This window comes from Saimiri boliviensis, chromosome 7, assembly GCF_048565385.1.
Source record: "Saimiri boliviensis isolate mSaiBol1 chromosome 7, mSaiBol1.pri, whole genome shotgun sequence".
Taxonomy (NCBI): domain Eukaryota; kingdom Metazoa; phylum Chordata; class Mammalia; order Primates; family Cebidae; genus Saimiri; species Saimiri boliviensis.
In genome coordinates, this window is record NC_133455.1 from 98575080 (window position 1) to 98601289 (window position 26210).

Here is a 26210-nt window from a genome sequence, read left to right on the forward strand (position 1 = left end):
AAAAAAGATCCTGTTAAAATGCAGATTCTGATTCAGTAAGTCCTCAGTGGGGCCCGAGATTGGACATTTCTAACAAGCTCCCAGATGATACTAATGCCACTGGTCTGTGGACCACACTTTGATAGCAAAATCCACAGAACAACACATCTCCACATGGTCTATATTATAACTGAAAAACAAAGTTATCTGGTAAAGTAAGACTCAGAACTGCTCAATTAAATAAGCCAAAACAAACTGCTGGACTGGAGGACTTCTCAGAGACTAACTTAGAGGGACAGGATGAGGTAAGAATGGTCATAAGAAGGCCCTCAGGGCCGGGCGCGGTGGCTCAAGCCTGTAATCCCAGCACTTTGGGAGGCCGAGGCGGGTGGATCACAAGGTCAAGAGATCGAGACCATCCTGGTTAACATGGTGAAACCCCGTCTCTACTAAAAATACAAAAAATTAGCTGGGCATGGTGGCGCGTGCCTGTAATCCCAGCTACTCAGGAGGCTGAGGCAGGAGAATTGCCTGAACCCAGGAGGCGGAGGTTGCGGTAAGCCGAGATCGCGCCATTGCACTCCAGCCTGGGTAACAAGAGCGAAACTCCGTCTCAAAAAAAAAAAAAAAAAAAAAAGAAGGCCCTCAAATGGGGAAAAGTCTCCTTTTTCCCCATTCTTCCAATGAGAGATACCTCAAGGTTCACTTTTGAATGTTAAACATCTACGCAAAAAGACAGAGTGGAAACACAACATTTTAGAAGTAGCTAAATTCTGCTGGAATGATAATATGAAGATAATCATTACTATCTTACTCCTTACACTTCTTTAAATCTTTAATGTATAAATGATACTTTTATAATCATAAGAATTATTATCTTAAGGAAAAAAATAAAACTGTAACCCCCACGCCCAGATTCTTTGCATTATGATTTAGAACAATTACTTTATTCAGACTTACGTAAACATAAAAGATTTTCTAGTAAAGGAAGAACAGTTGGTGAAGCAAATAAAGAAAATGAAACATTCATAACACTTTAGAAGGTAGGCCAGAAATAAGTATTAGTGGAGAGACTTTGGGCTCTGGGGGGACAAAAGATAAATAGCAAAAATGGATGGAACAAAGAGGAAAGAAGACCAAAATCACTTTGCCTACTGTGCAAATGAGCCTCAAGCTTCACCTGTTGAGCAACTACCTCCCTGGCATAAAAATCATCTACTTGCTGCTGTTCTGGGTTGACTGTCTCTAGCATATTCTATAAAAGTAAAGCCTAATATTGTGCAAAGGAACCCTGATCAAAGTATAAAACATATAAAGATGAAATGGTTTAATTCATATGCCTAAAAAATGTCAGGGGGCTATACAAACTTTGTATCATGTACACACATCCAGTCATTCACACGTTCACATATAATCAAAGTGATTATATTACTATTATTGATTCTTAATATCTGCATCACAAATAAGAGAGAGAAATAACGTTTACTGGTATTTCTCCTGAGAAACACTATGATATCTTAATCTTGACTTAAGCGTAAATAATAAAAAAAAAAAGAAACACTATGATATCAAAGAAGTGAAGATATACAGCAAAATAACAGTTTTTATAAAAGACATAAAAATGAAGCTTGTTAACATTTGTACTTCAAAAATATCAGTAAATATAGGGAAAAAAGACAGTTATTTTATTCTTTATTTACCACACTATTAGCCTAGATTTTTTACGTTTTAATTCTTGTTTTTAAGTTCTTATATTATTCATAATTAGTAGGTCTAATGTTAGAAATTGTCAAATCACTAGATCTAGGTATAGGGAAAATTGTAACAAGAAATCTTTAAGCTACTTGCTAGCAAATTTAATGAAATGCTACCACAGCAAGGGACTGCAGGCTGGGCATGGTGGCTCACACTTGTAATCTCAATACTTCGGGAGGCTAAGGCAGGAGAGTTGCTTGAGGCAATGCTTGAGGCCAGGCTGGCCAACATAATGAGACCTCATCTCTACAAAAAAATTTTTAATTACCTGGGTGTGATGGAGCATGCCTATAGATAGTCCTAGCTACTTGGGAGGCAGAGTCAGGAGGACCACTTGAGCCCAGGAGTTTGAAGTTACAGCAAGCTATGATTGCACCACTGCACTCCAGCCTGGGTGACAGAGCAAGACTCTTGCCTCTTAAAAAAAAAAAAAAAAATTTTAAGGGACGGGAAATTCAGATTTCTAAATCTCACACTAATCAACTATTGACCCAAGTCACAATATTTCCGGCCTGTTTTCTTACCTATCAAGAGGATACGAGGCCAGAGTCATGAGTTTCAACAAATAGAGAAGACCTCACCCAGCAGATTGCTAAATATTACTAGTTCCCCAAGTTCCACAATTAAGAATCCTCCAAACTTAGCTAAAAATCTCAACAAGAAGGTTTTGCAAATAATAGTGGGCTGAACGCATTTCAAAAGTTTAATACAAGCCTCTCTACTCCAAACCTCTCAAGATCTTCCCTCTAATGACCCTGTTATCTGTCTACCATTAAGGTTTCAAGTAATAAAAACCTGTTTGGCTCAGGAAATGACTAAACACGCTAGAGACACTTGAAAGGTTCCTTTTACCTCTCTAATTCTCAGTAATTCTGTAATTTCCCACAATAAACAGTATTACAGAATGAAGTACATACAGATTCTATTAAAACATGATTATAAAGCACAGCTCATTTAACAAAAGGTACAGTTTTTAGCAACCATGAAAACCAATAAACAAAACTCTATAGATGTTCAACAAACACCTGTTAAGTAATTATTACAAGCTATAAAGAATTATTTAAGGAAAACATACCTTAAAGAAAAAAACACCAAGGTTTCCCTAAAGCCTTGCATGAAAACTTGATATTCCACAGAATGTTAATCTTTCTGCCAAGTATCTTGGCCCTATATCTAACCTTGAAGGAAAGGAATAAGCAAAAAACCTTTCATTCAACTAGGATTCTTTTTTTTTTTTTTTTTTTTGAGATGGAGTTTCGCTCTTGTTACCCAGGCTGGAGTGCAATGGCGCGATCTCGGCTCACTGCAACCTCCGCCTCCTGGGTTCAGGCAATTCTCCTGCCTCAGCCTCCTGAGTAGCTAGCTGGGATTACAGGCACGCGCCACCATGCCCAGCTAATTTTTTGTATTTTTAGTAGAGACGGGGTTTCACCATGTGGACCAGGATGGTCTCGATCTCTCGACCTCGTGTTCCACCCACCTCGGCCTCCCAAAGTGCTGGAATTACAGGCTTGAGCCACCGTGCCCGGCCCTAACTAGGATAGTTTTATAAACCCCTTTATTAAATACAAAGGAGTAAAAAGATCAACCATTAATCAAACAACCCAGGTTTCAACCTAGACTCTAACATCAATTCTTTGACTAGTGGACCATCTTCCTCACCAGCCATACAGGTGTGGTTTCATGAGCAAATAGAAGGATATATAGGAAAGCACTCCCAACACAGTAAAGCACTACCCAAGTGCACTTACATAAAAGGACAGGATTGTTAAATTTATACTCAATACTTGAAAAATCATCCCAGAAACCATCTATTTTGTAAATAAAATAATTTTATACTAGTGTTACATTATTAAGTTTAGTGTCTGTTTCTTAAGTTACCTTACTGGCTATGTTGGCAATGATAGCCAGCATGATATTCAGGTTTTTTTCGTTTTCTTTCAAAAGCATTGTTGAGAAGATTAAATGGTAAAGCCATTATCACAGTGGCTGACAGACAGTAATTTCTCAGTAAACAGTGGCTATTACTGTTAAGGAATAAATGATGGCTTATCTTTTATGGCTGCCAAACTCATTGTTTTGTTGTTGTTGTTGTTGTTGTTGTTGTTGTTCTTTTGGTAGTTTCTGGTGTTGGAAATTCAGTAAAAGTTGTATCTTCGATTATCTGTCACTCGTGCAATGCTTTACTGCAGGTGTCCCCAAACTTTTTACACAGGGGGCCAGTTCACTGTCCCTCAGACCGTTGGAGGGCCGCCACATACTGTGCTCCTCTCACTGACCACCAATGAAAGAGGTGCCCCTTCCTGAAGTGCGGCGGGGGGCCGGATAAATGGCCTCAGGGGGCCGCATGCGGCCCGCGGGCCATAGTTTGGGGACACCTGCTTTACTGTGTTCAGACTGTTTTCCGACATATACTTCCATATGCTTATCAAACCACCCTATGCAACTGGTAAGGAAGGTAGAAATCCAGTCACGGTTATAAAGGCACGATTTATAATGACATTGGCAAGAAAAAAAAATAAGAAATCCAGTCACAAAATGAATATTAGGACCTAGATTGAAACCTGGGTTGTTTGAAACAGGTTTATAAAACTATCATAGTTGGGTGAAAGGTTTCTTTGCTTATTCTTCCTTCCTTCAAGGTTACATATAGGGCCAGCATACTATGTAGGAAGTTTCAGTCTACTGAGTTTTTACATTGATTATATAACTATCATCTTAAAAACAGTTTTTTAAATATATATATATACACACATACACAAACAATAAAAGTAAGGAGAAAGCTTTACCCAACAATAAAGTGGCAGCTGATTCAAATAACATAATTTGGCTGAAATTTCTTAGGGAAGAAGATAATCAATCAAACTGAAAACTGGCCATGATGCTAAAGCACATTTTACCAAAAGTGCTTTAGTTATATTTACGTATGTATTTGTACAGATGGGGGTCTTGCTATGTTGCCCAGGCTAGTCTTGAACTCCTAGGCTCAAGCAATCCTCCTGCCTCAGCCTCCCCAAAGTGCTGGAATTACGGGTGTGAGCCACCTCACGCAGCCAAAAGTGCTTTATTAATAATGGCCACAAGCAGCCATAAAAAAGAATAAGTTCATGTCCTTTGCAGGGACATGGATGAAACTGGAAACCATCATTCTCAGCAAACTAACAGGAACAGAAAACCAAACACCACATGTTCTCACCCATAAGTAGGAGCTGAACAATGAGAACACATGGACACAGGGAGGGGAACATCACACACTGGGGCTTGTTGAAGGGTTGGGGAGCAAGGGGAGGAAGGGCATTAGGACAAACATCTAATGCATGTGGGGCTTAAAACCTAGATGGTGTTTGCAATGAAAACCATGACTAAAAATTAAAAAAATATAAAATAAAAACCTAGATGATGGGTTGATAGGTACAGCAAACCACCATGACACATGTATTCCTATGTAACAAACCTGCACATTCTGCACATGTATCCCAGAACTTAAAGTAAAATAAATAAAACATAAAGTTTTTTAAAGGCCACAACAATAACTGATTTCATATAAGCATAGTCTTCTCCAAAAACTGGAACTACATTGGAAAACCCTTTCTTAACCCCTTGTATTTTACTCACTATCAAATATTATCTTCTGTGCTAGAATTCAAACCCTTAAAGGCTAGTATTGGGTTTCATCCACAATTCTGTAGTCCTAGCATAATTCATTGCATATGATATGCTCCCAATAAGCATGTATTTACAATATATTTTAGTTTCTGATAGCCCCTTGATGTCAACTACCTTAACTTTTTCATTAAACAAAAAACTAACAATTTAGGTGAGGAATGCAATGCACTTCCTTTTACACGCTTTTAAGTTCTGGATACACATACACACCACGCAGGTTTGTTACACAGATATACATATGCCATGGTGGCTTGCTGCACCCATCAACCCATTATCTACATTAGGTATTTCTCCTAATGCTATCCCTCCCCAAGCCCCCAACCCCTGATAGGCCCCCATATGTGATGTTCCCCTCCCTGTGTCCATGTGTTCTCATCATTCAACACCCACTTATGAGTGAGAACATGGGGTGTTTGGCTTTCTGTTCCTTTAGTAGTTGGCTGAGAATGATGGTTTCCAGCTTCATCCATGTCCCTGCAAAGGACATGAACTCATCCTTTTTTATGGCTGCATAGTATTCCATGGTGTATATGTGCCACATTTTTCTTTATCTAGTCTATCACTGATGGGCATTTGGGTTGACTACAAGTCTTTGCTATTGTGAATAGTGCTGCAATAAACATACATGTGCATGTGCGTTTATAGTAGAATGATTTACAATCCTTTGAGTATATACCCAGTAATGGGATTGCTGGGTCAAATAGTATTTCTGGATCCAGATTGAGGAATCGCTACACTGTCTTCCACAATGACTGAACTAATTTACACTCCCACCAACAGTGTAAAAGCGTTCCTATTTCTACATATCCTCTCCACCATCTGTTTCCTGACTTTTTAATGATTGCCAATCTAACTGGCATGAGATGGTATCTTATCACGTTTTCATTTGTATTTCTCTAATGACCAGTGATGAGCTTTTTTTTCATATCTTTGTTGGCTGCATAAACGTCTTCTTTTGAGAAGTATCTGTTCCTATCCTCTGCCTACTTTTTGATGGGATTATTTTTTTCTTGTAAATTTGTTTCTGTCCTTTGTAGATTCTAGATATTAGCCCTTTGTCAGGTGAACAGATTGCAGAAATGTTCTCCCATTCTGTAGGTTGCCTGTTCACTCTGATGATAGTTTCTTTTGCTGTGCAGAAGTTCTTAAGTTTAATTAGATCTCATTTGTCTATTTTGGCTTTTGTTGCCATTGCTTTTGGTGTTTTAGTCATGAAGTCTTTATCCATGCCTATGTCCTGAATGGTATGGCCTAGGTTTTCCTCTAGGGTTTTTGCGGCTTTAGGTCTTATGTTTGCTAAGTCTTTAATCCATCTTGAGTTAATTTTTGTAGAAGGTGTTAAGGAAGGGGTCCAGTTTCAGTTTTCTACATATGGCTAGCTAGTTTTCCCAACAACATTTACTAAATAGGGAATCCTTTCCCCATTGCTTGTTTTGGTCAGGTTTGTCAAAGATCAGATGGTCACAGATGTGTGGCATTATTTCTGAGGCCTTTGTCCTGTTCCATTTGTCTACATCTGTTTTGGTACCAGTACCGTGCTGTTTTGGTTACCGCAGTCTTGTAGCATAGTTTGAAATCAGGTAGCATGAGGCCTCCAGCTTTGTTCCTTTTGCTTAGGATTGTCTTGGCTATAGGGGCTCTTTTTTGGTTCCATAAGAAATTTGAAGTTGGTTTTTTTTTGCTGTTGTTTGTTTGTTTTTTATGAGACAGAGTCTTGCCATGTTGCCAGCCGCCAGGCTGGAGTGCAGTAATGCAATCTTGGCTCACTGCAAACTCCACCTCCCAGGTTCAACCAATTCTGCCGCAGCCTCCCAAGCAGCTGGGACTACAGGTGTGTGCCACCACGTCCAGCTAATTTTTGTATTTTTCAAGAGATGGGGTTTCACCATGTTGGCCAAGATGGACTTGATTTCTTGACCTTGTGATCGCCCACCTTGGTCTCCCAAAGTGTCGGAATTAGAGGCGTGAGCCACCACACCTGGCCTGAAGTAGTTTTTTCTAATTCTGTGAAGAATGTCAATGGTAGCTTGATGGGGGTAGCACTGAATCTATAAATTACTTTGGGCAGTATTGCCATTTTCACGATATTGATTCTTCCTACCCATGAGCATGGAATGTTCTTCCATTTGTTTGTGTCCTCTCTTATTTTCTTGAGCAGTGGTCTGAAGTTCTCCTTGAAGAGGTTCTTCACATCCCTTGTAAGTTGTATTCCTAGGTATTTTATTCTCTTTGTAGCAATGGAATACAATATATTTCTTTTTTTTTTTTTTTTTTTTGAGACACAGTTTCACTCTTGTTACCCAGGCTGGAGTGTAATGGCCCAATCTCGGCTCACCGCAACCTCCACCTCCTGGGTTCAGGCAATTCTCCTGCCTCAGCCTCCTGAGTAGCTGGGATTACAGGCACGCGCCACCATGCCCAGCTAATTTTTTTTTTTTTTTTTTGAGACGGAGTTTCACTCTTGTTGCCCAGGCTGGAGTGCAATGGCACGATCTCGGCTCACCGCAACCTCCGCCTCCTGGGTTCAGGCAATTCTCCTGCCTCAGCCTCCTGAGTAGCTGGGATTACAGGCACACGCCACCATGCCCAGCTAATTTTTAGTATTTTTAGTAGAGACGGGGTTTCACTATGTTGACCAGGATGGTCTCGATCTCTTGACCTCGTGATCCACCCGTCTCGGCCTCCCAAAGTGCTGGGATTACAGGCTTGAGCCACCGCACCCGGCCAATTTTTTTGTATTTTTAGTAGACACGGGGTTTCACCATATTGACCAGGATGTCTCGATCTCTTGACCTCGTGATCCACCTGCCTCGGCCTCCCAAAGTGCTGGGATTACAGGCTTGAGCCACCGCGCCCAGCCTTACAATATATTTCTTAATACGCTGTACACTTTCAGGACTTCAATGGTTTGCTTTAGTAAAGAATACTTCATTTTTAGCTATATTACACAAATTTCAATAATCTGAAAAATAAGACCTAAGTAAGTGGCCACAAATGAGATAACAATAATACACAACTTTCTAAAGCTGTTCCTTAAAAAATGCTAAGGTGTTCATGTACAATATCATCCTTGAAATACTGCTAAAACATTTGGGTGTGGTGGCTCATGACTGTAATCCCAACATTTTGGAAGCTAAGGTGAAAGGACTGCTTGTGCCCAGGAGTTGAAGACCAGACTGAGCAACACAGGGAGACACCCCCTGTCTACCAAAAGTTTTAAAATTAGCCAGACATGGTGGCACACTCCTGTAGTCCTAGCTACTTGGGAGGCTTAGGTGGGAGGACCACCTGAGCCTGGGAGGTTGAGGCTGCAGTAAGCTATATCCACACCACTGCACTCCACCGCAGGCAATTAGAGTGAAACCCTGTCTCAGAAAATAATAACACCAAAATGATTTATACCTACAACTTAAGAGACAAAATAGTCTGATAGTATTTTTACAAACATAGTGTTTAAAATTATTGGAAAAGCAATTGTCAGGTGTCAAAAAGAGCAATAGCTAAATTTGAAGGAACATTAATTAAAAACATTTAAATATCTACAATATTTCAGGCATTTTATTAGCTTCTAGAAATATCAAAGTGAATACGACAATCTCTGCCCTGTAGGGCAGGTAAGTATCTAGACAACTATACTACAATACAGTGATTTGCTAGGAATAATTACATATACATACAGTCATGCATCATTTAATGACAGGAATATGTTCTGAAAAATGCATCATTAGGTAATTTCATCATGGGAACATCACAGAATGTACTTATACAAACCTAGATGGTACAGCCTACTACATACCTGGGCGATATGATAAAGCCTATTGCTCCTAGGCTACAAACCTATACAACATATTACTACACTGAATATTGCAGGTAATTGTAACACCATGGTATCTGTATCTAAACATAAATAAACATAGAAAAAGTAGAGTAAAAATACAGCATTATCATTTTATATGTGGTCCCCCACTGACCAAAATGTCATTATGGAGTGTATGACTGACTGTACATACATAGAATCAATATGATACGAAGGGGTGGAGGGACAGTAATCCTAGAGGGCTTCTTTGAAAAGTACCATACGATAAAAATACTTCAGTGTTGAGGTATCACAGGATAAGGATAAGCAACAAAAAATTAAGCTAGGAAGGTAGTTTAAGGATAGATTATCATTACAAAGCTTTGAACACTATACTCAGGATTTCAGCTTTTATTCAGCAGCCACTAAAGAGGACTCAATTTTTTTTTAAAATATACAGGGACCAACATAATCAGATAATCAGATAGGTTTCCAGAAAGATAATGAAGATAATGTTAGTAGCATTCCAAAGAAGAGACCAATTTGTCCAATAGTTCATGAGAGAAATGATACTGGCTTCTGAACTAAAACTACATCAACTGGAAAAGGGACAGATTTAAGAGACGATCCAGAGAAAGGACATGAAGGACGACTACAAATTAGACTCGAAGTTGAGACAATGCTGGTTTTTAGCTGAGGGTCCAGAAAAAGAGTTTACGCCACATACAAAGTAAAGAATATACAGGTGCCAGGTTTGGGGAGGCAGGAATTGGTTTCAGAGATACATATGGAAATCTATGAAAAAGAAGGGTTAGAGGCATCAAGGAACGAGAGTTTCAATTAACGAAGGAAAAAACGGCCAACAATATCAAATACTTCGGAGGCGACACTATAAGATGAGTGAGATTAAACAAGTTAAACAAGTAGGATACTAGTTATCAGGCCTCACACTGTAAAGGAAATAAAAAGAATGTCTGCTGAAGTAAATCCATTGCATGTAGAAAACCAAGCCAATAAACTCTAGACCAGCAGTTCACAAACTTTTTGGTCTCAGGATCCTTTATACTCTTAAAATTTTTAAAAAGGTTTTTGTTTGTTTTCTTAATGTTGGTCATATATTGATGTTTACTATATTAGAAATAAAAACTGATTAAAAATCTAAATATATTTAATAGTTCATCTAAAAACAAATACATCACATAAGAAATAACATATTTGTTTTAAAAAACATTATTTTCCAAAACAAAGATATTTTATATGAAGAGTGGCACTGTACGTTTTCATAAACCTCTAACATCTGGCTTAACAGAAAACATCTAGATTGTCACATCTGTCTCAGCACTCAATTTCTTGCAATATATTGTTTTGGTCCAAAAATATTAAGAAAATCTGAGGCCGGGAGCGGTGGCTCAAGCCTGTAATCCCAGCACTTTGGGAGGCCGAGGCGGGTGGATCACAAGGTCAAGAGATCGAGACCATCCTGGTCAACATGGTGAAACCCCGTCTCTACTAAAAATACAAAAAACATAGCTGGGCATGGTCGTGCGTGCCTGTAATCCCAGCTACTCAGGAGGCGGAGGCAGGAGAATTGCCTGAACCCAGGAGGCGGAGGTTGCGGTGAGCCGAGATCGCGCCATTGCACTCCAGCCTGGGTAACAAGAGCGACACTCCGTCTCAAAAAAAAAAAAAACAAAAAAAAAAAAAAGAAAATCTGGACTCTCATAGATATACAGTTGAAAAGACCTAAGTAGTTCAATAGCATTTTCAGATAATTATAGATGTTCTTCTTTGATGCTACATCAAAACACAGTTGTTTCTCAAAGGTTAGCTGCAATGTAAAATCTGAAACCACATCAATGAAGTTTTCAGTGTTCCCTTAAAATTCATTGGTATTTTGTACTTGGAATGAATTATCCATGACGGTTTTGTAAAATCATTTATCGGTAACTAGGAACCATTTCTTTGCTGAGTTATGCTATCTTCCAAATGTTGACACATTTCATGGCAAAATATCAGAAATTATATTCATTGATATCACCACTAATCTTCTCAGAAAAGTACTTATTATACACAGAAGCTCTAAAGCTCATTGTTGCTACAAGTTTTCAAGAATTCTAATTTTCACTTGAACGATTATCACTGGCAACATATACTATCAAGTGTTTTCCTCCAAGTGATGTATTTCTTGAATATATTCATTTTTAAGAAAATATAGGCCGGGCGCGGTGGCTCAAGCCTGTCATCCCAGCACTTTGGGAGGCTGAGGCGGGTGGATCACGAGGTCGAGAGATCGAGACCATCCTGGTCAACATGGTGAGACCCCGTCTCTACTAAAAATACAAAAACCTAGCTGGGCGTGGTGGCGCGTGCCTGTAATCCCAGCTACTCAGGAGGCTGAGGCAGGAGAATTGCCTGAGCCCAGGAGGCGGAGGTTGCGGTGAGCGGAGATCGCGCCATTGCACTCCAGCCTGGGTAACAGGAGCGAAACTCCGTCTCAAAAAAAAAAAAAAAAAAAAGAAAATATATGCTGGCCGGGCGCGGTGGCTCAAGCCTGTAATCCCAGCACTTTGGGAGGCTGAGGTGGGTGGATCACGAGGTCAAGAGATCGAGACCATCCTGGTCAACATAGTGAAACCCCGTCTCTACTAAAAATACAAAAAATTAGCTGGGCATGGTGGCACGTGCCTGTAATCCCAGCTACTCAGGAGGCTGAAGCAGGAGAATTGCCTGAACCCAGGGGGCGGAGGTTGCGGTGAGCTGAGATCGCGCCATTGCACTCCAGCCTGGGTAACAGGAGCGAAACTCCGTCTCAAAAAAACAAACAAAAAAATATATATATGCTAAATATCCAAGTCTGAATAACTGTAGTTTGTCAGGTAGTCTTTCAAGTAAAAATAATATTCTATAAAAAAAAGACTAGTTCTGCTTGCAAAACAAACTATACATGTGCTTTCCCTTAACCACTATACTTAAGTATACAGTACAAGTCCTTTATGTGTAGTTCCCATTTTGTCAGACAATATTTAAAAATGCATGAGATGTAATAAAATTAGTAAATTTGGCCGGGCGCGGTGGCTCAAGCCTGTAATCCCAGCACTTCGGGAGGCCGAGGCGGGTGGATCACGAGATCGAGACCATCCTGGTCAACATGGTGAAACCCCATCTCTACTAAAAATACTAAAAATTAGCTGGGCATGGTGGCGTGTGCCTGTAATCCCAGCTACCCAGGAGGCTGAGGCAGGAGAATTGCCTGAACCCAGGAGGGGGAGGTTGCGGTGAGCCGAGATCGCGCCATTGCACTCCAGCCTGGGCAACAAGAGCGAAACTCCGTCTCAAAATAAAAAAAAAAAAAAATTAGTAAATTTTACTGCTTCATCAAGGATACTCTTAATTTGAACTGGCATTATTCTTACTGCATGCATGTACATGGTGGTGAATATTACAATGAAGAGAGCAATTTGGTGCCACCACTTTGATTCATGCTGAGGTGCTGGCAGTTTTACCCACCATTGCCTCTGCATCATCACAGTGAAAAAGGCAAATAACATCTTAAAATTTTTATAAAAACAGTTTGAACCTCACAGACTAACTAAAAAGATCTCAGGGACTCTCAATGTCACTTAGACTACATTTTGAAAACCACTCTGATATCCAGACTATTCAAACACTAATTACTTGCAAAATTTACCCATAAACAATTAACCAGCCTGAGTCCTCTAACATAAAGGGAGGACAAAGACAATCAAGTAAGAAATCTCCTAGAATAAGAAGTCTCTGAACAACTAAATAGTTGCTAGAAAGGCTCCTCAGACAGAGGAGGCGGCTCAGGAACCATGCATTTCATTAAAAAAGACTTAGGTAGATGGTTCTCAATTTTTTTCTCCCATTCCTACACCAAAAGTCTAGGAGAATCAGTGCCAAACCTCAAATTTGAAGACAGAAAGCAAGTAGAAGACAGAAGACAAGACAACAATACTAAAAAGATTTTTATCAGATGATAGTTGGTTTAAGCTTCCTTTTGAATGTGGATTTTATAGTTGACTTGTTACAGGAGCTAAAATAACTCGTTCTTTTTACCTAATTATAATACTGTTTTCAATTACATATAATATATTTTGTAATGAAGAAATTTCACCTCTTCAGCCTTCGTGTAAGAAAAGATCTACTAGGAATGCTGGGAAGATGGCCGCCTAAGAACAGCTCAGGACTTCAGCTCCCAGTGAAGGTGCTGAGCATGAGTGGACGCCACATTTCCAGACGAACTCTTATTGCCCACAGACCAGGAGATACCCAGGCAGAGGGGTCGCCAGCGTCGCAGTCCCAGCCGGTGCGGCTGTTTTGGCCCCTATGGGGCTGATTCCGCCCGCGCGGCTGCTGTGACCACGCCCTGTTGCTGCGGTTCTCCATACAAAAGCCACTGGTCTGGGAGCCCTCTTAGCTGGCGAGCAGAGCCCTGAGACAGCAGAGTTGCCCATTCATCTGAAATAGCGAGTCAGGCCAGGAGATTCCTAGGCAAAAAATCCGCCAGGAGCTGGCGCCACAGTTCGAGCCGACTCCGTGAGTCGCAGCACGGGAGATCCCGGCGCCTTTTCAGCAGGCGACCCGAACGCGGGGTCGTTCAACTTAAAAGGAAAGACTCGGCCGGGCGCGGTGGCTCAAGCCTGTAATCCCAGCACTTTGGGAGGCTGAGGCGGGTGGATCACGAGGTCAAGAGATTGAGACCATCCTGGTCAACATGGTGAAACCCCGTCTCTACTAAAAATACAAAAAATTAGCTGGGCATGGTGGCGCGTGCCTGTAATCCCAGCTACTCAGGAGGCTGAGGCAGGAGAATTGCCTGAACCCAGGAGACGGAGGTTGCGGTGAGCCGAGATCGCGCCATTGCACTCCAGCCTGGGTAACAAGAGCGAAACTCTGTCTCAAAAAAAAAAAAAAAAAAAAAAAAAAGGAAAGACTCTGAGTCAGGGAGCCAGGTGATCAGGCTCGGTTGGTCCCATCCCTCCACCCCCAACAACAACGAAAACAAAAACAGTAATTGGAAACCCTCTGGGTTGAGCCCTCCAAACCAAGCACAGCTGAACCGGGACGGTCCGGCTCCGTGGGGGAGGGGCTTCCGCCATTACTGAGACTCTCCACCGCTATGGAGGCAGGCTGCCATTGCCGAGGCAACCCGCCGTTGCCGAGGCAACCTGCCACAACAGAGAGAGTCCGCCATAACAGAGGCGGGGCCACCGTTGCGGAGACAGTTCTAACTATGCCCATATAAAAAGGACTACAGGGAAGAGCTCAGGGCAGCTGGGCGGAGCCCACAGCAGCTCAGCAAAGCCCCTGCGGGCAGGCAGTGGCTAGGCGTGCTGCTAGCTGGGCGGGTCAGACCTGAAAGAAAAATCAAAAAAGGCAGTAGTGCAACAGAAACTCATAAAGCTCCAACTCCCTGGGACAGAGACAGACAACAGGTGGATAAACCCACAAAAATGGGAAGAAACCAGCGCAAAAAGGATGAAAACTCCCAAAACCAGAACACCTCTCCTCCTAAAAGGGATCACAACTCCTCACCAGCAAGGGAACCAGACCGGATGGAGAAGGAGGGTGATGAAATGACAGAATCAGACTTCAGAAGGTGGGTAGTAAGAAACTACAATGAGCTAAAAGAACATGTTCTAACCCAACGCAAAGGAAATAGGAACCTTGAAAAAAGATTGGACGAACTGCTGACGAGAATGGACAGCATAGAGAGGAGTATAAGTGAATTGATGGAGCTGAAAAACGCAACACGAGAACTTCGTGAAGCATGCACAAGCTTCAACAGCCGAATTGACCAAGCAGAAGAAAGGATATCAGAGGTCGAAGATCAACTCAATGAAATAAAAAGAGAAGGCAAGAACAGAGAAAAAAGCACAAAAAGGAATGAACAAAATCTTCAAGAAATGTTGGACTATGTGAAAAGATCTAATCTACATCTGATAGGTGTACCTGAATGTGATGAAGAGAATGAATCCAAGCTGGAAAATACTCTTCAGGATATTATCCAGGAAAACTTCCCCAACCTAGCAAGGCAGACCAATATTCAAATCCAGGAAATACAGAGAACACCACAAAGATATTCCTCAAGAAGAGCAACCCCAAGGCACATAATCGTCAGATTCACCAGGGTTGAAATGAAAGAGAAAATGCTAAGGGCAGCCAGAGAGAAAGGTCGGGTTACCCACAAAGGGAAGCCCATTAGACTCACAGCAGATCTCTCAGCAGAAACCCTACAAGCCAGAAGAGATTGGGGGCCAATATTCAACATCCTTAAAGAAAAGAACTTTCAACCCAGAATCTCCTATCCAGCCAAACTAAGCTTCATAAGTGAAGGAAAAATAAAATCCTTTGTGAACAAGCAAGCACTCAGAGATTTCATCACCACCAAACCTGCTCTACAAGAACTCCTGAAAGAGGCTCTACACATATAAAGGAACAACCAGTACCAGCCACTCCAAAAACACACCAAATGGTAAAAGAGCATCAATACAATCAAGAATCTGCATCAACTAACCAACAAAACAGCCAGGTAGCATCAAAATGACAGTATCAAATTCACACATAACAATACTATCCCTAAATGTCAATGGACTAAATGCCCCAATCAAAAGACACAGACTGGCAAATTGGATAAAAAGCCAAAACCCATCAGTGTGCTGTATCTTACATGCAAGGATACACAAAGGCTCAAAATAAAGGGATGGAGGAAGATCTACCAAGCAAATGGAGAGCAAAAAAAGGCAGGAGTTGCAATTCTCATCTCTGATAAAATAGACTTTAAAGCAACAAAGATCAAAAGAGACAAAGAAGGACATTACACAATGGTAAAAGGATCACTGCAACAAGAAGAGCTAACGATCCTAAATACATACGCACCCAATACAGGAGCACCCAGATACATAAGGCAAGTTCTTAATGACTTACAAAGAGACTTAAGACTCCCACACAATAATAGTGGGAGACTTTAACACCCCATTGTCAATATTAGACAGATCATCCAGACAGAAAATCAACAAGGATATCCAGGACCTGAATAAAGACCTGGAACAAGCAAACCTAATAGACATTTACAGAACTCTCCACCGCAAATCCACAGAATATACATTCTTCTCAGCACCACATCACACCTACTCTAAAATTGACCACATAATTGGCAATAAATCACTCTTCAGCAAATGCAAAAGAACAGAAATCATAAACGGTCTCTCAGACCACAGTGCAATCGAGTTAGAACTCAGAATGCAGAAACTAACTCAGAACCGCACAGCTTCATGGAAACTGAACAACTTGCTCTTGAATGTTGACTGGATAAACAATGAAATGAAGGCAGAAATAAAGATGTTCTTCGAAACCAATGAGAACGAAGACACAACATACCAGAATCTCTGGGACACATTTAAAGCAGTCTCTAGAGGAAAATATATAGCAATGAGTGCCCACATGAGAAGAAAGGAGAGATCTAAAATTGACACCCTATCATCAAAATTGAAAGAGCTAGAGGAGCAAGATCAAAAAAACTCAAAACCTAGCAGAAGACAGGAAATAACTAAGATCAGAGCAGAACTGAAGGAAATAGAGACACAAAAAACTCTTCAAAAAATCAATAAATCCAGGAGCTGGTTCTTTGAAAAGATCAACAAAATAGACAGACCACTAGCCAGATTAATAAAAAAGAAAAGAGAGAATAACCAAATTGATGCAATAAAAAACGATAAAGGGGATATCACCACAGATTCCACAGAAATCCAAACCATCATCAGAGATTATTACAAACAACTCTATGCACATAAACTAGTAAACCTGGAAGAAATGGATAAATTCCTGGACACCTGCATCCTCCCAAGCCTAAACCTGAAAGAAGCCGAAACCCTGAATAGACCAATAACATGGTCTGAAGTCGAGGCAGCAATAAAGAGCCTACCACCCAAAAAAAGCCCAGGTCCAGATGGGTTCACAGCTGAATTCTACCAGACATACAAAGAGGAGTTGATACCATTCCTTCTGAAACTATTCCAGACAATCCAAAAAGAGGGAATTCTTCCCAAATCATTTTACGAGACAAACATCATCCTGATACCAGAACCCAGCAGAGACTCAACAAGAAAAGAAAATTTCTAGGCCGGGCGCGGTGGCTCAAGCCTGTAATCCCAGCACTTTGGGAGGCCGAGACGGGTGGATCACGAGGTCGAGAGATCGAGACCATCCTGGTCAACATGGTGAAACCCCGTCTCTACTAAAAATACAAAAAATTAGCTGGGCATGGTGGCTCGTGCCTGTAATCTCAGCTACTCAGGAGGCTGAGGCAGGAGAATTGCCTGAACCCAGGAGGAGGAGGTTGCGGTGAGCCAAGATCGCGCCATTGCACTCCAGCCTGGGTAACAAGAGCAAAACTCCGTCTCAAAAAAAAAAGAAAATTTCAGGCCAATATCCATGATGAACATAGATGCAAAAATCTTCAATAAAATACTGGCAAACCGATTGCAACAGCATATCAAAAAGCTCATCCACCATGATCAAGTAGGATTCATCCCGGGGATGCAAGGCTGGTTCAACATACGCAAGTCCATAAACGTAATTCACCACATAAACAGAACCAAAGACAAAAACCACATGATTATCTCAATTGATGCAGAGAAGGCTTTTGACAAAATTCAACAACCCTTTATGCCAAAAACCCTCAATAAACTAGGTATTGACGGAACGTATCTCAAAACAATAAAAGCTATTTACGACAAACCAACAGCCAATATCATACTGAATGGGCAAAAACTGGAAGCATTCCCTTTGAAATCTGGCACTAGACAAGGGTGCCCTCTCTCACCACTCCTATTCAATATAGTACTGGAAGCTCTAGCCAGAGCAATCAGGCAAGAAAAAGAAATAAAGGGTATCCAAATTGGAAAGGAGGAAATCAAATTGTCTCTATTTGCAGATGACATCATTGTATATCTGGAAGACCCCATCATCTCAGCCCAAAATCTCCTGAAACTGATAAACAACTTCAGCAAAGTCTCAGGATACAAAATCAACGTGCAAAAATCACAAGCATTCCTATACACCAGTAATAGACTTCAAGAGAGCCAAATCAAGAACGAACTGCCATTCACAATTGCTACAAAGAGAATAAAGTACCTAGGAATACAACTAACAAGGAACGTAAAGGACCTCTTCAAGGAGAACTACAAGCCATTGCTCAACGAAATAAGAGAGGATACAAACAGATGGAGAAACATTCCATGTTCATGGTTAGGAAGAATCAACATCGTGAAAATGGCCATACTGCCCAAAGTAATTTACAGATTCAATGCTATTCCCATCAAGCTACCAATGACCTTCTTCACAGAACTGGAAAAAAACACCTTAAACTTCATATGGAACCAAAAGAGAGCCCGCATAGCCAAGTCAATCCTAAGCAAAAAGAACAAAGCAGGAGGCATCACACTACCGGACTTCAAACTATACTACAAGGCTACAGTAATCAAAACAGCATGGTACTGGTACCAAAACAGAGATATAGACCAATGGAACAGAACAGAGGTCTCAGAGGAAATACAACATACCCACAACCATCTGATCTTCGACAAACCTGACAAAAACAAGCAATGGGGAAAGGACTCCCTGTTTAATAAATGGTGTTGGGAAAACTGGCTAGCCATGTGCAGAAAGCAGAAACAGGACCCCTTCCTGACACCTTACACCAAAATTAACTCCAGATGGATTAAAGACTTAAACATCAGACCTATTACCATAAAAACCTTAGAAGAAAATCTAGGCAAAACCATTCAGGACATAGGTGTAGGCAAGGACTTCATGATCAAAACGCCAAAAGCAATGGCAACAAAAGCCAAAATAGACAAATGGGACCTAATCAAACTCCACAGCTTCTGCACGGCGAAAGAAACAGTCAGTAGAGTGAATCGGCAACCAACAGAATGGGAAAAAATTTTTGCAGCCTACCCATCTGACAAGGGGCTGATATCCAGAATTTACAAAGAACTAAAGCAGATCTACAAGAAAAAAACAAACAAGCCTATTCAAAAATGGGCGAAGGATATAAACAGATACTTTACAAAAGAAGACATACAGGAGGCCAACAAACATATGAAAAAATGCTCATCATCACTGGGCATCAGAGAAATGCAAATCAAAACCACGGTGAGATACCATCTCACACCAATTAGAATGGCGATCATTAAAAAATCGGGAAACAACAGATGCTGGAGAGGATGTGGAGAAATAGGAACACTTTTACACTGTTGGTGGGAATGTAAATTAATTCAACCATTGTGAAAGACAGTGTGGGGATTCCTCAAGGACCTAAAAATAGAAATCCCATTTGACCCAGCAATCTCATTACTGGGTATATATCCAAAGGATTATAAATCATTCTACTACAAGGACACGTGCACACGAATGTTCACTGCAGCACTGTTTACAATAGCAAAGACCTGGAACCAACCCAAATGCCCAACGATGATAGACTGGATAGGGAAAATGTGGTACATATACACCATGGAATATTACGCAGCCATCAAAAACGATGAGTTCACGTCCTTTGTAGGGACATGGATGAACCTGGAAACCATCATTCTCAGCAAACTGACACAAGAGCAGAAAATCAAACACCGTATATTCTCACTCATAGGTGGGTGCTGAACAATGAGAACACATGGACACAGGGAGGGGAGCACTACACACTGGGGTCCGTTGGAGGGAAATGGGGGAGGGGTGGGGGGGTGGGGAGGTGGGAAGAGATAGCATGGGGAGAAATGACAGATACAGGTGAGGGGACAGAAGGCAGCAAACCACACTGCCAAGTGTGTACCTATGCAACAATCTTGCATGTTCATCACATGTACCCCAAAACCTAAAATGCAATTAAAAAAAAAAAAAAAAAAAAGAAGAAAAGATCTACTAATACCAAACCTCACATACAGAGCTTGGTACAGGTCCAAAGTGGTTTTGACTTGCAAAACCGTAAAATTCTAAAGAAACAAAAGAAAATGCATTTTACTCACCACTGTATGTCCAGTACCCAACTCAGCCCTTATATAAGATGCTCAATAAACATTTGCTGAATGCTGAATATTGAAATGGTTGATATGAAATATGAACGCAGGTTACCAAACTCATACTAGTATAACACCTAGCACTCTTTCTACTACGTAAAATCTTTTTCACAGTTCTCTAAAATAACACCTATGAGAAACCTAAAGGACTGTTTTACTCTAAGAAAATGTAATATTACCTGTTACATTTGAAAGCCTGGTATGAACTAGGTATTGTTTAATAAGTTCTCATTTAGACCACAGTTTAAAACCCAAACCAATGGTTCTACCATTTTTATTTCTAAATATTTGCTATCTGAATTAAGTGATAAAGTAACTCTTTATTCCTAGGTAAAGTAGCAATAAGATACTAGTCTTAATTTAATCATCATACATTGATCATCCCCCTCATACAAACGATTCAAATATCTCATTTTCTCTGATGATTCATAATGTTTCTGGTTTTGGTTTTGGTTTTCCTGAGACAGTGTCTCACTCTGCTGCCCAAGCTGGAGTGTAGCGCGGTGTGATCACGGCTCATGGCAACCTTGAACTCCAGGGCTCAAGGGATCCTCCCACTTCAGCCTCCTGAGCAGCTGGGACAACAGTCACGCACCATCACACCCAGCTATATTTTTTATTTTTAGTAGAGACGAGGTCTCACTGTGTTGCCCAGGTTGGTCTCAAACTCTTGGCGTTAAGAAATTCTCCTGTCTCAGCCTCCCAAAGTGCTGGGCTTACAGGTATGAGCCACTGGGCCCAGCCAAGAATGATCCTTAATTTCCTAAAGTTTCTTCTGTTTATATCTGAGACATTTCTTACCTTTTAAGAAACTTCAAGCCGGGCGCGGTGGCTCAAGCCTGTAATCCCAGCACTTTGGGAGGCTGAGGCGGGTGGATCACGAGGTCGAGAGATCGAGACCATCCTGGTCAACATGGTGAAACCCCGTCTCTACTAAAGATACAAAAAATTAGCTGGGCATGGTGGCACGTGCCTGTAATCCCAGCTACTCAGGAGGCTGAGGCAGGAGAATTGCCTGAGCCCAGGAGGCGGAGGTTGCGGTGAGCCGAGATCGCGCCATTGCACTCCAGCCTGGGTAACAAGAGCGAAACTCCGTCTCAAAAAAAAAAAAGAAACTTCAGATACAAAGGCTGTGTAGCATCTTCAAAATAATTTGTCACCACAGTATTTTTTTTGCCTTTAAAAATTTTCCTATCAGTTTGACATTTACTGTTTCTCACACAAAAGCACAATGTAAAAAATTTTGGAGTGAGAGGTTGAAAAATTACCTGTTGGATATAATGTTCACTTTTTGAGTAATGGGTACACTAGAAGGCCAATCTCACCAATCTGCAATACACCCAAGTAACAAACATGCACATGTACCCCAGAATCTAAAAATTAAAAATTGAGAAATTGAAGCTACAACAAATCAAGTTTTATTTTGAAATACATGCTATGAATGTAACTTTATCCTACAGAAAGACTCATGACCTACCATGGATATAGTTAAAAAAAAAAAAAAAAAAAGAGCTTCTGTTGCAATAATAATAATTTGAACTTAATATTCTTTTTTTTTTTTTTTTTTTTTTTTTTTGAGACGGAGATTCGCCCTTGTTACCCAGGCTGGAGTGCAATGGCACGATCTCGGCTCACTGCAACCTCTGCCTCCTGGGTTCAGGCAATTCTCCTGCCTCAGCCTCCTGAGTAGCTGCGATTACAGGCACATGCCACCATGCCCAGCTAATTTTTTGTATTTTTAGTAGAGACGGGGTTTCATCATTTTGACCAGGATGGTCTTGATCTCTTGACCTAGTGATCCACCCACCTCGGCCTCCCAAAGTGCTGGGATTACAGGCTTGAGCCACCACGCCCGGCCTGAACTTAATATTCTTTAAAGAAAAAAAAGTACATTTTCGATAAAGACTTTAAAGGGGCCAGCATGGTGGCTCACATCTATAATCCAAACTCTTTGGGAGGTCAAGATGGGAGGATTGCTTGAGCTCAGGAGTTTGCGACTAGCCTAGGCAACATAGCGAAATCCACCATCTCTGCAAAAATGTAAGAAAATTGGCCACACATGGTGGTGTGCATCTGTACTTCCAGCTACTCAGGAGGCTGAGGTGGGAGGATCCTTTGAGCCTGGGATTCAAGGTACAATGAGCCTGGCTGATGCCACAGAACACAGCCTGGGCAACAGAATGAGATCCTCCCACAAAAAAGAAGAAAGGAAGGGGGGAAAAAAGGGATGTAAAGGTAGAACAACTACTCAATCTTCTCTGCAGGTTCAAACAGAAAAATGTTTTTCAAATGTCTAGAATGACTCAGATTTGGCCTTACATCTGACAATGAGGCAGAATCAGTTCAAAGGTCAGTCTGACCCAAAGGATTCAAATCCCATCTGTGGGTCACACAAACAAATCATTAGCAAACTGCATCCTTCTGCTCTGCAGCTATCCAGTCCCAGCTTTAGTACTTGCCAACCTTACTCTGGAAATTACCCTGTTAATTAACATGTTGATTATGGAGAATTATTCCTTCCAACTACTGAAACTTTTGATTCTCAGTAGCATTCTGCAGTCCTTTAATATTGTTTTTCTAACATGACCAGAGAGGAAAAATATTAATATTCTGTGATGCAATCAATATCTTCTCTATTAACAATACTCTGTTCCACTGTTCTATACAAACATGGATTCCACCCTGAATTTCAGAAACCACTAGGAAAATAACAGATAACAGAGAAATTAGAGCTCTTATGTTTAACTTAGAGCCAAAATCAGAAGAGACAATTCAGAGAGAGGAAGGAAGAAGCTGAGAGGGTCGCAGTGTAGAACACTTACTTTCAGGAACACAGTGTCCCTTAGATTTCTGGTGAGTTGCCCAGAGCCTCTTCAGTTTCAATCCAAATGACAATGCTTCTCTGAGTTCTCCTCAAGTAATGTTTCCACCACTAAAAATTGGATCTACAAGAGCTCAGATGTACCGGTAAAAAAAAAAAAATGTCAGGGGCCCCCATGTGGGCCTCAAGCCTCTTAAACTAGGCCCACTTCTCTGTCCTGGGCCAACTCCCCTGCGTACTATATTCCTTCTTCTTCCAGGTGCCAGGTATTCAGCCTGTTTCTTCTCTTCTGAGCTGCCACCACCTACTCTATTTCTCAGGGTTCCTCTAACCCCAAGACTGGCTGTGGAGTAGGACACCAGCTTCCCCCCTTCCTTGCTGTCCCTGCAAATAAACATACAGGCTCTTCTAGTTTCAGTATTTTTCTAATGGCTACAAGAAAATAGAGAGGGAACAACAAAAAGCAATAATATATAGTACCAGAGTTTAAGATTATAATAGTCTCCACTTTAAGGTTCCTGCCTCCAAGAAACAAATTTTCTAAAAATTGCTTATTGAGTATTTTTAAAAGCCCAAGGCACTAACATAGACATACAAATATACTCTAAACCAACTCCAACCTTACAGACATGAAGATGCGGTTTTTCAAAATACTTAAATCACAAATCACGGGTCCAAAAATAGTAACCACAATCATCTTAGCAAATACCTTTTTTCTTTTTGGAGTGTTCTGTTGTAATTACTTAAATTCAGCATATGTTTGAAAGTTTGCTTTTTGAATATGAACAATGTACAAAATATTTTACTTATTGTGGGAATATACAAAAAGCAAATAATTTACAAAAAGCAAGCATGTCAAAAGCAACGAACTTCACTAAAAAAATTTTCAAATACGTTGTCAACTATTCCTGTCTCTAAATTTTAAACTTAATAAAATTCTGTAAACAGTGTTTTAAAAAATCAAGATACCTCATTTTAGAAAACTAACGTCTACTGAATATTTGTATACGTCAATATTATATATGCCCTCTTTTTTAAAGCAATAGTAAGATAGATCAATATGCTTATTGTTATGGTTTCTAATGGACTTTGTATCTTCTCTAAATATTAAGTAATATTAAGTATCTTCTCTAAATATTAAGTAATAAATCACAGGATTATATTTAATTCAAAAGGTACCTTCCTATAAAAATCAAGGAGCTCAATAACTAAGTGCTGACAGATTAAGAATGTCGCTGACTGAATTTCCTGATTTTCTTTATCCACTTAATTCAAAGTCGTTTTTTAAAACACAGAGTTATTATACTGCAAGCTTACAATAAAATAAAGTCTGAAAATAGAGATCTTTTCATCTCATTTGTCTAAGAGACTGCAATTTAATCAAACTAAAGATACATAAATACTTTCAGTAAAAATCTGTTCCTGTGACTGGTCTCATCTCCAACTTCTTATTTATAAAATATTAGAGAACTGGAATAAAAAACACTACATAAAACCGTGATCTGACCCTTCCAGACGTCTTACATAGAAAAAGAAGTTTAATATATTGTGTATTCCGCAATCAAATACTTTTTTTTTTTTTGAGGACTGAAATTAAATTACATCCTTTGCTCCTAAAAGAGGATTTTACGGGTTTTCCTTGATCCCTACACAATGCAGCCAACATTTTTAAACCCGGAGTGGGGAGAGGGGCATTACACCTAGCCATACGAATTAAATCACAGTAGCTAATGCCTCCCTTAAATAATTTATTCTCTCTTGGCAGCAAAAAACGTTACAGCCTCTTCAATTATCCCTCACCGCAAACCATCGCCTGGGTCGCGATCAATGTGACCCAGTTCCTATCGCAGCCACCACCTCCGTCTCGCCTCCTCCCGCCGGGTCTGCGATTGTCACGGGAGGGGGCGGCAGCCGCAGGGGCATCCTCCGGTCGCCACCCCGCCGGGCCGGCGGCACGCGGGGCAGGCCCGGGACTCACCGAGTGGAGGTGCCCTTCCGCACATCGCACATCATGCACTTGAAGGCCTCCGCGCTGTTCCGGAAGGTGCAGACGCTACAGTCCCAGTAACCCTCATCCGAGGACGGCTTCGGCTGCCGCTTCGGCCTGCAGGACACAACCCGGACACGACGCGGCGCGGGGTCACCAGCAGGCCGCGCCAGGCGCCCGGGTCCCGCGGCCGCCCCCGCCCCGCCCCCCGCCCCAATTCCGCGACCCCCGCCCCGCTGGCCCCCGGCACGCCGCGCTCCGGCTCGGCGGGGGAAGGGAGTCGGGAAGAGGCAGGGCGCGAGCGCGGCCGCAGTCGCCGCCGCCACAGCCGCTCTGGGCTGCCGCTCCGGCCGCTGCCGCCATCGCGGCTCCATTGTGGGGCGGCCGGCGCCGGCCCCCTCACGCGGCAGCGCTCGCACAGCAGCGGCGCCGCCCCCGTGCTCGCCCCGGTGCCCGGGCGGCGAGCGAGGCGGCCACCCGAAGCCCGGCGCCAGGGCCCTGCCGCCCGCACAGTCCGGGCCCCGGGGCCCGGGCGCTGTTACCTGGTGGGGCTCTTCTTGTCTCCCATGGCTTGGCTATCAACGCACGCCAAGAGTCGCAGCCGCGGCCGCTGTTTGTCAATAAGGAGGATAATAAGCCGGGCGGAAGCGGGCGGGGGAGGAGGGAGGGAGGGGGCGGGGAAGGCCGCACCGCCGCGCTCTGGAGCCGCCGCCGGATCCCACGCAGCCTCCAGCTGTCGGGGAAACTCCTGCCTGGGCGCACGTGACCCGCGCCCGCCAACCAGCGGCCGCGCCGGAGACTTCAAACGCGGCCAGCGCGGCCCAGCGCCCGCGGCGAGTTCGCGGGCGAGCGGTGCGGGGGTGGCCGCGGCGGCCTTGGCCGCAGGCGCCGCCTCTCCGTGCTGTTCCCCCGCTGCCCCCTCGGCATCCGGGGCTGCCGGGGACTGCCGCGCGCTCCAGAGCCCCCCTGAAAAGGGAAACGTCTGCCCCACCGCCTGGCAGGGAATGCTCCGTCATCCCGTGCGAAGCTTGGTCCAAGGTGGGGCCAGTCGGCGTTCGGAGGCCTGTCCAGGGCTGGACGGAAGTGCCAGCCAGGGGTCTCCAGACAGAATGA

At 42.2% G+C, this 26210-nt stretch overlaps 1 protein-coding gene across 2 annotated transcripts in view; it reads right to left on the reverse strand.

The window, feature by feature from the left end:
• The window catches only part of YAF2 (YY1 associated factor 2), a 96130-nt gene extending 70354 nt beyond the window's left edge, over positions 1 to 25776 (reverse strand). The window contains exons 1-2 of one of the 2 annotated variants that reach the window (XM_039472460.2): positions 25640 to 25776; positions 25089 to 25214 (exon numbers count right to left, since the gene is read on the reverse strand). In XM_039472460.2, the coding sequence (XP_039328394.1) occupies positions 25089 to 25214; positions 25640 to 25665 (152 nt within the window). In that variant the 5' untranslated portion in view covers positions 25666 to 25776. The remainder of the gene's footprint in view (positions 1 to 25088; positions 25215 to 25639) is intronic. The other variant, XM_039472459.2, reaches the window with a different exon arrangement.
• Between the last annotated feature and the right edge of the window lie 434 nt (positions 25777 to 26210).